This window comes from Gadus macrocephalus, chromosome 5, assembly GCF_031168955.1.
Source record: "Gadus macrocephalus chromosome 5, ASM3116895v1".
Taxonomy (NCBI): Eukaryota; Metazoa; Chordata; class Actinopteri; order Gadiformes; family Gadidae; genus Gadus; species Gadus macrocephalus.
In genome coordinates this window covers 18875673-18887737 of record NC_082386.1, presented here as the reverse complement: position 1 = coordinate 18887737, position 12065 = coordinate 18875673, and the positions used below count along the sequence as shown (strand labels likewise).

The window sequence follows — 12065 nt, the reverse complement described above, 5'->3', positions numbered from 1 at the left end:
CCCCCACCCCCCCCCCCCCCCCCCCCCCCCGTGACGCAGCGACCTTTGACCTATGTGACCCTTAGACCACCCATGTGCCAACTGCGGTCTCCACCTGCCCTCAACTAATGTCCACTAGCCGGTTAAATAAATAAACGCTAACATTAGGAGGCAGGTGTGGGGGGGGAATCAAACCCCACCACCTTCCGTCTAGTAAACACCACCTCAACCTCCTGGGACTCTCTCGGAAACTCGGTACGAGTGGAGTCTGCACAGAGGATGTCGGGTGGGGTTCACATTCCAGCGCACCACCCTCATACAGGATGAACACACGCACACACACAGGGTGTTTTCACGAGAGAGAAAATAAATAAATAAATAATTGTTATAGCCTTCCATCAGTTCCCAGACACAGATGATGTATATGCGAGCAAGACGGTGTGTGGATGCTTCTGCGGACTAAATATATTTCCTAGAACAGCGATTTCTGCATCCAACCCACACCGCCTATAAACTGACACGTATGACGATTCATTTCACCGTGCAGTGTCTAGTCAGGTGCACCTGCACACGCATCAGCTCAGCACGCAGCAGAGGCAGCGAGCAGGCAGACGAGAAGGACGACGCGATCAAACCTGGTTTCAGCCAATCCCAGAGGACCTCTGCTCGAGGAACGCGAAACGCAACGCCGACATTTCTTCCACACGCGTTCGCCTCACTGCGCCGCCCGGGTGCGTGTGTTGGTGTGTGTGTGTGTGTGTGTGTGTGTGTGTGTGTGTGTGTGTGTGTGTGTGTGTGTGTTGTGTGTGTGTGTGTGTGTGTGTGTGTGTGTGTGTGTGTGTGTGCGCGCGCTTATTAGAAAAACAAAGAAATCCAACCTGTCTACAATCTTCTATTACCACCGGACCTTGGTTCATTCTTCACAACATGCCGTTGGGGACATCGGATAGTGGAGAAGAGATAAGCTTTATATAACATTGCGTGCTTGTCGTCCACTCCCGTTGATTCTTTAGTTTGTCCCAGTTATTATCAAAGGGGTTTTATTTCTGATGGTTTTATACCTGTAGATGAGGATTTACCTCCTCCCTTCAAATTCCAAACAGGAAATAACCACAGGTGATAACCATCGCCGCCCTCCGCCCTCACCTTCTCCCACACCCCCCTCTCCCTCCCCCATCTTCCTCCCGGAAGTGAAGGAAAACAATGCCCAGATCTGGTACGGGTCATGGCCGCTTTCCGTCAGCTGGTGTGGGCTCCTCTGTCCATAACTCCGCCCTCAGCCCATAACCCCACCCCTCTGATCCGTAACTCCTCCCCTCCAGTCCATAACCCCGCCCTCAAGCCCATAACCCCACCCCTCTGATCCGTAACTCCTCCCTCCAGTCCATAACCCCGCCCTCCAGACCTTAACCCCACCCCTCTGATCCATAACTCCTCCGATCCACACCGTAACCCCACCCTCAGCCCATAACCCCACCCTCCGATCCCCAACTCCTCCCCTCCGGTTCGGTAAAGCCCATAATCCCACCCTCCAGCTCAAAAACCCACCCTCCAGAGTCCAGACCATGACCCCGCCCCCTCAAGCCCATAACCCCGCCCACTCAAGCCCATAACCCCACCCCTCCGAACCATAACCCCGCCCCTCCGGTCCATAACCCCACCCCCTTGGAATCAACCAGGTTAGCTGCTACGTGGCTAACAACAAACCGAACCCGTCAGATGTCGTAGGATCTGAGCGGTGTTCAGGTCCAGTGGGGGGGGCTGTCTGCAGATAAGCCTCAGCAGATGGTTTCACACACACACAGAAACCCCCTCAAACCACACCATCTGCTCTCCGACAGTCGAGGAGAAACCGAGCAGACTGTACTCCCCGGGGTCGGTCTGAAACTAATCTCGGTTCCCATTTTTACGTTTGTTCTATAACTGGAGGCTTTCGAACGCGTTCCCTGCCTCTGTGAAGCACTCCGCGCGGACTTGGTGTCGGAAGGCTGCGATCTCAATTAACTCGGCCCGCCTTGGCAAAAACATGACAGAAATCTCGTTAGGAAGCAAATTAGTTCCGATCTTTTGTAATCGCCTCGTTGATCCGCACATTTTAAGCTCTTCCGCGTTGATTTCACCGACGCACACGATATGACGTCACTCAAATCCATGAGGCTGGCTGCCCGAGCCGAGGTCATTAACTCAAGAGTCAATGTCAATTTAGGTCACCAAAGTAAAAGCCCTACCAGTAATCCGAGTACCCGATCAGGATCAGCATATAATTAACACAACCCACAATTACACACAATGAGTCCAAACCACTGGTTCACCAACACAGACGGGACCAAACTAGAACCTCCTGTTCTTCTGAGTGTGTGTTGTTCCAGCCCTGGTACACTAGTCAGTGGTCACACTTTACTCTGTAACACTGCAAGGACAAACGCCGACACACCCCAATCCTCCTGAACAAAGACAGTGGACCTTAGCGGTTAGTGGTTAGCTGCAGCCGGGCCACAGAGGACCACTGCATTCCACATCTGGATGCGAGGAGGTCCTCATGCACCACATGCTCTTTCCATACAATAAGCTCTTGTTCTTTCAAAACAAAAGCGCCCCCCCCTCATGTTCCTAGGGCTGCGATTCCAATACTGACACCTTTGTGTATATATTATAGGACTATGTGCATATCATAGGCTCCATTTTTCTACACGCATTTTCTTCCATGCTTGTTCATGTGCATATTTCTATACATATGCACATTTTCTATTCTATACTTGTTTAGATTTTTTTCTAAATTGGTTTAAATATAGTTTTTCTAAATGTCTTTCAAACAAACAACTTCCCCACCCGGCATTCAATGAATAAATCAAAAGAGGAAAATCAAAACAAATTAGAAGAAAGAAAAATAAATAAATATTTAAAGGAAGTTAGTTTCCGTAAAACGGTTCCAAAACGGAGCGCCATTTAATCACCCGTTGGCCCAGACCCAGACGCTGTTCTTTTGGCTAATTGCTCGGTCAATTTGGTCATGTCCAAGTCGATATCCCTCCTAGCGAATCGCAGAAAATAGATGAACGCTACAGGCTATTACGACATGAGGGGGACTGCAGCACACAACCCGTAGCTCCAGAGTTACCTTGTATTTAATTAGATCAGTCGAGGGATCACTTTTCATACATTAGGCTAGCATAACGTAGCTTTCAAAAGGCCTCTCTGCGCTACCGCCATAAGCTAATTCGCTACGCTAACGCTGTTAGCAGAGTTTCCAGACATTACCAGGGCCGTTTGGTGAAGGGAAGAGTTTCAGCACCCAATGATATTATGGGATGGATGCGGAGTCCCGTTTCTAACTGACAGGTGGAGAATGTTGTAGACTCTCTGGTTTCATTTGGACCGGCTCTGACCGCTTCTGGTCCATGAGAAGAACAACATGATGGTCAACGAGAACTGTAGTCAGTCCCAGAGAATCTGACAGTGACAAGACCTTTAAAGAGAGGAGAGAAGGGAGGACAGACAGACAGACAGACAGACAGACAGACAGACAGACAGACAGAGCAGACAGAGGGAGAGAGGGGAGAGGACGGACAGACAGACAGACAGACAGACAGACAGACAGACAGACAGACAGACAGACAGACAGACAGACAGACAGACGGAGAGAATGGAGGAGGGCTAGAGACAGGAGGACAGACAGACGGACCAAGAGAGGTAGAGAAGGAGGGAGGGAGAGAAGAGCTAGAGCTAGAAATCGTCGACTTTGTGTACAGTTGAATTATACATGATTATTATACAACTCATAGGTTACTAACTATTAACTATGCATGTTCTTCTCAAACGGCGAATAGTCTCTCCTGCGACGAATCATCTCAGACACTGAGACAACATCATTCTTTACTTTGAACGGTTAAATCATCAATCGCTAGTGTCGCTCGGCTCTCTGAATGACGATATATGTCTTCAGCTCTCCAAGATGGACCATATTTTAAAAGACCGCTCCCCTACAATAAAACGATTATATTATCTAGTTTGACGACGCTGGCGCCTTCGCTAGTGAACCTCTCAATCTAAAATGTTTTCCTCGTAAGCACCACCCCACCCCTGGACGCACCACTGTGTGTGTGTGTGTGTGTGTGTGTGTGTGTGTGTGTGTGTGTGTGTGTGTGTGTGTGTCAATTTGGCATTGACCTCAGCTTCATCAATTCATTCCTGCAGTGGTTACCGTCAACAATAGTAATACCATGAATTCGGAATTTCCATCTAAACAAGAACTGATTCACATCGTAAGTGAAGCCATTTGCATCCAAGCTCGCAGGTAAATCAAAAAAAAACTCCCTATTCACCGGATGAATCTACATAGTAAACATATTGTTCCATGCATACTTTTCATTCTTCTTCTGCGATTGTTAATTTGATCATGTCGGGCCCGACATCAGATTAACGACACACCTGCTGCCTAGAACTACATTAGAAACTAAACCAAAAGAGTTCCTCATAGCAAGACCCAGACCCCCAAAATAACCCAGCAGGAAGGGCCCGCTTCGAGAGGCACGACTTGATCAAAATGTCTCAGTCGGAAAGAGAAATCCAAACTATGCAGAGGTCTGTCCCTCCTGCAGCACCAGACCTACGCCTCCAGACTCCTGTGATGAGCAGATAGCGCAGAACAGAACGTTCCGGAGCGGCGAGGTTCCACCACGAGGTCTGGCGCACATTGTGAGCGAGAGCGGCCTTCGCAAACAAACACTGCAGATCTGTATCTCACCACCGCGTCTGAAGACAGCGACGCAGCTCTCTCCCTCACGCAGTTGGATGGAAAAGGATTACAGAATTAGATATCGAAAAGATGGGCGCAGGACAGAGTAGGGGCTAGGAGGCAAGACTTCCAGCTGAAAGGTTATGGGTTTGATCCCCAAAGTCCTTAGCCTGGCCAGAGCCGTCCTCGAGCGAGACAAGACTCAGCGCAACTCGCTTTGGACGAAGGCGTCTGAAGCGCGGAACAATAAATAGATCTTGATCCTGGAAGTGAAAGCGTTCACGGTCACAGAGAAGCAGCAGGGTGGGAAACGACTTCAGAAAGACACGCTTGTCTATAAACAGACGTGTGCTTTTCCCCGTGGCGGCGAGCCACACAGTGCTGCCAACATGGCTGCTCCAAAACCTGTGGGCCCGTGGTGCAGAAACACGAACGCTGGTTCTGTTAATGAGTCAGTAGACGCCATGTTGAGTCGCCAGGCTCCCCCCGCCACCACGGATGTCCTTGGCGTGTGTGTGTGTGTGTGTGTGTGTGTGTGTGTGTGTGTGTGTGTGTGTGTGTGTGTGTGTGTGTGTGTGTGTGTGTGTGCGTGTGGTGTCATGTCGCCCGATCGATCAATATCAGTCAGGGGTCGGCTCACGGAGTATTTTCCACCCAATCAAAAGTTCCTCTACACCTATAGGGTCAGAACAATGTGTCACAGTTGAGGAGAGCTTTATCTAGTTTGTATTGTTATATTACAATAACCTAGATTCTGCATTGCACTTATTGCACACAAACTGCACACACACTTATTGTATGTTGTACGTCCTGGCACTTAATGTACGTACTTATTGTATGTTGTACGTCCTTGCACCTAAAAATAGTAGTTAGCATTGTGTAGCATCTTATCCTAGCTATCTTTGTTGCATACGGGAAATGGGTTAACCTCACAATTGTTAGAGCTTGGCAGTTGTTTCTATGAACATCCTTACTGTACTGACAGCGAAATATTGTTCATGAAAAGTTTTGTAATTCGCTTTGGATAAAAGCGTCTGCCCTTTATGCATGTGTAACGACGTACATCTCAGAAGGTCTCCCCCACCCACCTTGGCAGCCCTCAGCCTTCTCAAACCCTCAAACCAACCACTCAGCGAGAACATCAAACCACAGGAGGAAGACGCCTTGAGAAGGAACAGTAAACGTCCCTCTTGCTCCAGGTCCAAAATATTAGAGATATTACAGATTCTACAAGTGTATCGCCAAAGAAAACATTCATGGAGAAGCCTGTTTTCTCTGCAACACACACACACACACACACACACACACACACACACACACACACACACACACACACACACACACACACACACACACACACACACACACACACACACACACACACACACACACACACACACACACACACTCGTGCGAGGCCCGTAAGCCTAAGGGAAACGTTTTCTAAACATTGCACCCGAGAAGGGGCCAAGAGTAGGCCCAGGCAGGAAACCTCTTGTTATGCAAGTCTGTCTGTGGGACAGGCGGGCCGGTCTCCAAACTGTAATTTCAGAATCTCATTCCTGTTTTGCAATTTTGCAATTTTTAACCGCTGTGCAGCAAGGAGCAGCGAGGTAGCCTAACTAAAATTGCAAGAACGTCTTCACGCCCCCCCCCCCGTCCTCCGTCCTCCTTCGGACCCCCAGCCGGGGGGAGGAGGAGGGTGTGTTTGTTCTGGCTGATGGCCGCTCTAGGGGTGGAGACGGAGACGTTATGCCGCGTTCGAGATGCATCGTACAGCGCCCGCCCGAGTTGCAAAGTGGGAACTCTCCAAGCTTTCTTGCATCATTTCACCGAAGCACGCCCCCCTTTTGGTCGGTCCTACTCGGGCTCCGGAGAGTGTACCGAGTTCAGAGGGGTTGACCGTACGACTCGACAAACAATGATGGCTGTGCCAATAATGAGATGTATTTTCTTTGTATTTTTACCACGTCGGTCCTTTTAATGTCGATTTTAAATGCTCTTACACACTTAAATTACATTTCTGCTTAAATCTGGTCCCCTAATTTATGCATTGCACGGCTTTGCTGTGCGTGCAATACAATGTAACGTTGTGTTGTTTCTTTGAGCTGGTTTAAAAAGAGGCAAACGTAGCTAACGATAACAAAGACTAGCCAATGATGTTCTCTCCTGACTGGTCGTGTAGCGATGCCCACAAAGACAACCGGGAACACTGTCAGTGCTACAAGCCAGGGAACTACGTCACACGAGCAACTCGTGCGGGTGGAGTACGACGCCTCTGGAACGCGGCCTTAGCTCTGAGCCCTGCTCATCTCTCGTTCGGAGGTCAGAGGATTTATCCGCATCTCTTTTCTACCCTTGCTCACAGAGCAAAGAAATATGTAACAACCTCTACCTGGTTTGGTTCTTTAGTTGTGGTGGTCACTGTGGCAATGCAAAGGACAGGAAGTGAAACACTACTGGCGGGGGTGGGGGGGGGGCAGGATACCGTTGAACAGGAAGTAGAAATCTACTTGGGGCAGGATCCTCTAGGGGCGAGGGAGTTCAAAGTTCAAACCCCAACACCGACAAGCTACCCTGTAGGAATTGAGCAAGATGCCCTTACCCAACCTGCTCCTAAACGACCTGTCTCTGTACTGTCTAACCCCTACCTGCTCCTTAATGACCTGTCTCTGTACTGTCTAACCCCTACCTGCTCCTTAATGACCTGTCTCTGTACTGTCTAACCCCTACCTGCTCCTTAATGACCTGTCTCTGTACTGTCTAACCCCCACCTGCTCCTTAATGACCTGTCTCTGTACTGTCTACCCCCTACCTTCTCCTAAATGACCCGTCTCTGTAGTATCTAACCCCTTCCTGGTACCTAATGACATGGAACTAAATTTACTGTAAGTCACTTTGGAGAGAAAGTGTCTGCCAAAGTATTCAACAGAAACCATTCCAGCCTGAGGAAGACGGAGAGACCAGAGCCTCTCTTCTCTGTGGACATCAGGATCAGGAGGTGACGAGTCCTGACCCTGAGGACCTAAACCACCTCCTCCTCCTCCTCCTCCTCAATACTGAACCACTTTGACTGTACACACCAGGACCGTACCATCCTGGCCGGACAGGGCCTCAGAGTCAGCCACACCTTGGCTGACCTCTGACCTCTGACCCCTCAGTGTTCCACGACGCTCAGGACACACCAGAGTCAGCCACACCACCGCTGACCTCTGACCCCTCCCTGTTCCAAACGGCTCAGGACACATCGGTGTCAGCGGCTCTGTGTCCCTGACCGATTTAACCGTCAGGCGACTCTCCTCTCCACTTCTAGGGTTCTGATTGGATGCAAAACCAGCTGTCTGGAATATATTGTAGAGCTCTACGACAGTGAAATAGAGCAGGGTTATACAGTGGTTAGGGTGTCGCCACTTCCATTCAATGGGGACTGGGTTCGACCCAGAAAGTACAGTCTCCCAGTAGATCAAGATGCCCTTACCGCAACAAGCTGTCTAATGACCAGTATCTGTACTGTCTAACCCCTACCTGCTCCTTAATGACCCGTCTCTGTACTGTCTAACACCTACCTGCTCCTTAATGACCTGTCTCTGTACTGTCTAACCCCTACCTGCTCCTTAATGACCCGTCTCTGTACTGTCTAACCCCTGCCTGCTTCTTAATGACCTGTCTCTGTACTGTCTAACCCCTACCTGCTCCTTAATGACCTGTCTCTGTACTGTCTAACCCCTACCTGCTCCTTAATGACCTGTCTCTGTACTGTCTAACCCCTACCTGCTCCTTAATGACCTGTCTCTGTACTGTCTAACCCCTACCTGCTCTTTAATGACCCGTCTGTAAACACTGCTAGTGGCGGCAGATACAATCGTCTGCTTGATGTCTAAACACAAATGCTAAACCTTTACAGTCAGCGAGGAATGGCCAGTGAAGGAGGTCGCATATCCTCTACACACAAATCAAACACGCCCAGGCCACTGGTCAAGGGCCCCTCTATGCGCTTGGTTTGCGTTGTAAGTAACCCATCCTTCAGTGTGGTGGGGGTGTGGAGAAGGGTGGGGCTACGCGCTCTACCGTACACCACCAGGCCTGCTGCTACAGAGGCCTGCCGAGTCAGCAGTAAGAAGAAAGCCAAGGATTTCCTGTCTACGTCAAACTGGAAACAACGACAACTGGGACTGCGTTTGATCTCCCTTCCTGTCCTCTCTCAGACTGCGATCAGAGAGGGTTTCGATTCAGAGGAAACCCCTCCCACTGCTGACCCAGATGAGATGTCCCGTCTCACGACAAAGATATATAACCGACGACGTTCTTCAGAGAATATCGAGGGGTTAGCGATTCGTAGTAGAACCGCGACGTTCCACTGAGCGACGGGAACGGGTTCCCGCGTCTGCTGGGACCGCACAAGGGGACGCCATCGGACCTTTGGAACCCGCTATTGACTCTCCAAGATCCTGCTCCGCGTGTAGACCTAAAGCACACACACACGCACACACAAACAATACCGCTGATCCAGCACCCAAGGGTGTCTGTCACCTTCAAGTGACCAGCACCCAGCAGCAATGGGGGTCGGCCACTCCCCTTCCAGTGCCGCTGTGTGTGTGTGTGTGTGTGTGTGTGTGTGTGTGTGTGTGTGTGTGTGTGTGTGTGTGTGTGTGTGTGTGTGTGTGTGTGTGTGTGTGTGTGTGTGTGTGTGTGTGTGTGTGTGGGCCAACCTGTCAGGTCAACAGCTCTTCCTAGTTGTCTGAACTCAGTGTTTAGTGTCAATCTCCTCAGGTGACAGGGGGGGGGGGGGGGGGGGGGGGGGGGGGGGCGGGAGAAGGGGGGATTCCCAGCGTGATAACCACACCAAAGGCGTGCCAATTTCTGACACGCGAGACTCACCTACTGAACACGTAATTTACCACGTTTTAAACAAGATAAAAAACACAGGTCAGACCACTATCTCTTAGACCATGGGGGTATCGGGTTCCCTAGAAAACAAACAACGCCGTGCTAAAAATAACTAGCCGATCTCCCGATGGCCGAGGAGCGGTCAGATAATCCGGGTATGTGGGCCATGTCGTGATAATCCTAATCCCGCTGTATTCGACATGCATCGGATTTAAAAGGGGCCCTAAACAATCGTCAAACTGCTACACAATACGCATTCAGAAACGCCCCTCCCTGGGTCGGGTTCCCGGGGCGGGGGAACCGGCGGGCAGGATTATTGTGGACAGGGGGTCAGAGTAGGGATGTGTCGGTGACTCTAGTCATGATCTCCGGGCTCCACACTGCCACTAGTTCACCGTGTGCGTGTGGGCGGAGGGGAAGGTGTGTCTGCGCAGCTCTGATGCAGCACAAACCGTCTGACAGCTGGGAGGGAGGGAGAGCACCTCGGGAGAACCACCGTCCACCCGCCACCGCCGGCCCCACCGAGCGGCAGCCTCAGCCGGCAGACTGCGACAAACAAACACCCGCCTCGGTCGCTTCGTGTGAACCCCGGCGACACATCTCAAACAAACCGTCAAGTTGTAAAGTGCGTTAAAAACACATGAAACCCAATAGCTCGGGACCTACTCGGTCTTCGCGTAGATGTGGTCCTGGAAGGCCTTGTCCAGGGGGATGACCGCCTGGCCCAGGAAGACGTCCAGCCCAATCAGCGCCCGGTGCATGACCGTGAGCACCAGGTCGCAGCTGCCGGGAGGGTAGGCGCCCCGTCCCCCTTCCTCCAGGACCCCCGGCAGCAGCTCGAACGAGCACTCCTCCTTCCACTCTGGCGACGTGGTCTTCTCCACCACGCAGGTGGAGTACTTCTCCTTGCCCACCTGGATGATGGTGTACACGTCGCTGGTGCCGTTCTTGCCCTTGCCCCGCAAGCCCCGTCCCCTGAGCACCGTCACCTGCACGTGCGTGGGGACCCATCTCTGTGGCTGTTCGTCATCCGAGTTTACCGAGGACATGTCCGAGCACCGGCGACGAGGCGGGACGGCGAGGTCACCGGCACGCACCGGGAGGGGGGGAAGGAGAGGGAGGGAGGGGATGGGGAGGGGGGCGGGTTAGCCCAAATCCGCCGTTACCTCCCGAAAAGCGTCGAGGTGTCAACACGCACGTTAACTCCGCGGCGAGGAGCGGTGCCGCATTGCTGTCGACGTGTCTCTTTAAAGTTCCCGGTGCCGTCGCGGTGCTAGTCGGCGCCCTGTTGTCGTACTTCCTCGCGGTGTTTCGCAGCGGGCGTCTGTCGCATATCGCCGACAGTAGCGCGTGGCTGCTTCTGCTCCTCGCGGCCAAGCGGGCCCCTCTGCAGGCAGCTACGTCACGGCGTCATCGTCTCTCTCTCTCCCTCTCGCTCTGTGTCTCTCGCTCTCTCTCGCTCTCTCTCTCGCGCTCTGTCTCTCTCTCGCATGCTCTCCCTCTCTCTGCAGGACGAGGAAGTTGAGCACTACCACCACACCACACGTGGTTAGCGTTTCTATTGCGATACACGGCACACAAATAGCGGTACACACACATACAACTGCACCGCATCCATCGATGCTGGTGCCAGCCGACCCGCGAGGAACGTTATCCCCGCTTCTGCTCTGAGATGAGCAATCAGACATGCAGGTGGAAAGTCAGCAGATTTGGGTCATTTTAGGGTAGGCTAAATAAAAAAAACGAAATAAAAGTGATGAATTCAAGAACAGGACATTTACAGGATTTATAGGTGATCCAAAGGTTGTAGCCTATGCCAAAATGTATTATTTATTAATATGATTGCTGTATTGTGTTGACAAAGTATGCCTACAATTTAAATCCTAAACCCGTTTTAAAAAAAAAAGGGTGATTTCCGAGCATTTACAAAGGCAAACATTGTCGTTGTCGTCGATTCTCCAAATGGTTCATCACCAGAATCAACCGTCAATCAGCGCGCCGGGCATCGGGGCTTCGTCACCATGACAACGGATGTTCCGGCGGTGGGGGCCACAGAGCTACCGTCCATACTTACACACACGCACACGCACACGCACACGCGCGCGCACCGCTCAGCGGTTCTGTGTTCACCTACTCCAATGGACTAGAGGCAGGTAATCAACGCACAGCGAAGAATCTCCAACGCTTCTGCTGAAACAGACGCACAGACATACACACGCACAGGCATGCATACACACACACACACACACACACACACACAGGAATGCATACGCATACATACACACACAGGAATGCATACGCATACACACACACACACACACACACACACACACACACACACACACACACACACACACACACAATGAAACACAAATAGGCGTGCAAACACACATACTAACACACACACACACACAGTCACACACACACACACATACAGGCATAGAAACACACACACACACACTAC

At 51.2% G+C, this 12065-nt stretch overlaps 1 protein-coding gene across 3 annotated transcripts in view; it reads right to left on the bottom strand.

Annotated features, from left to right (window-relative positions):
- Nucleotides 1-11069, bottom strand: part of rab11fip5a (RAB11 family interacting protein 5a (class I)) — a 35145-nt gene extending 24076 nt beyond the window's left edge. For 2 of the 3 annotated variants that reach the window (XM_060051339.1, XM_060051340.1), the window contains exon 1: nt 10268-11069. In XM_060051339.1, the coding sequence (XP_059907322.1) occupies nt 10268-10650 (383 nt within the window). In that variant the 5' untranslated portion in view covers nt 10651-11069. The remainder of the gene's footprint in view (nt 1-10267) is intronic. The other variant, XM_060051343.1, reaches the window with a different exon arrangement.
- Between the last annotated feature and the right edge of the window lie 996 nt (nt 11070-12065).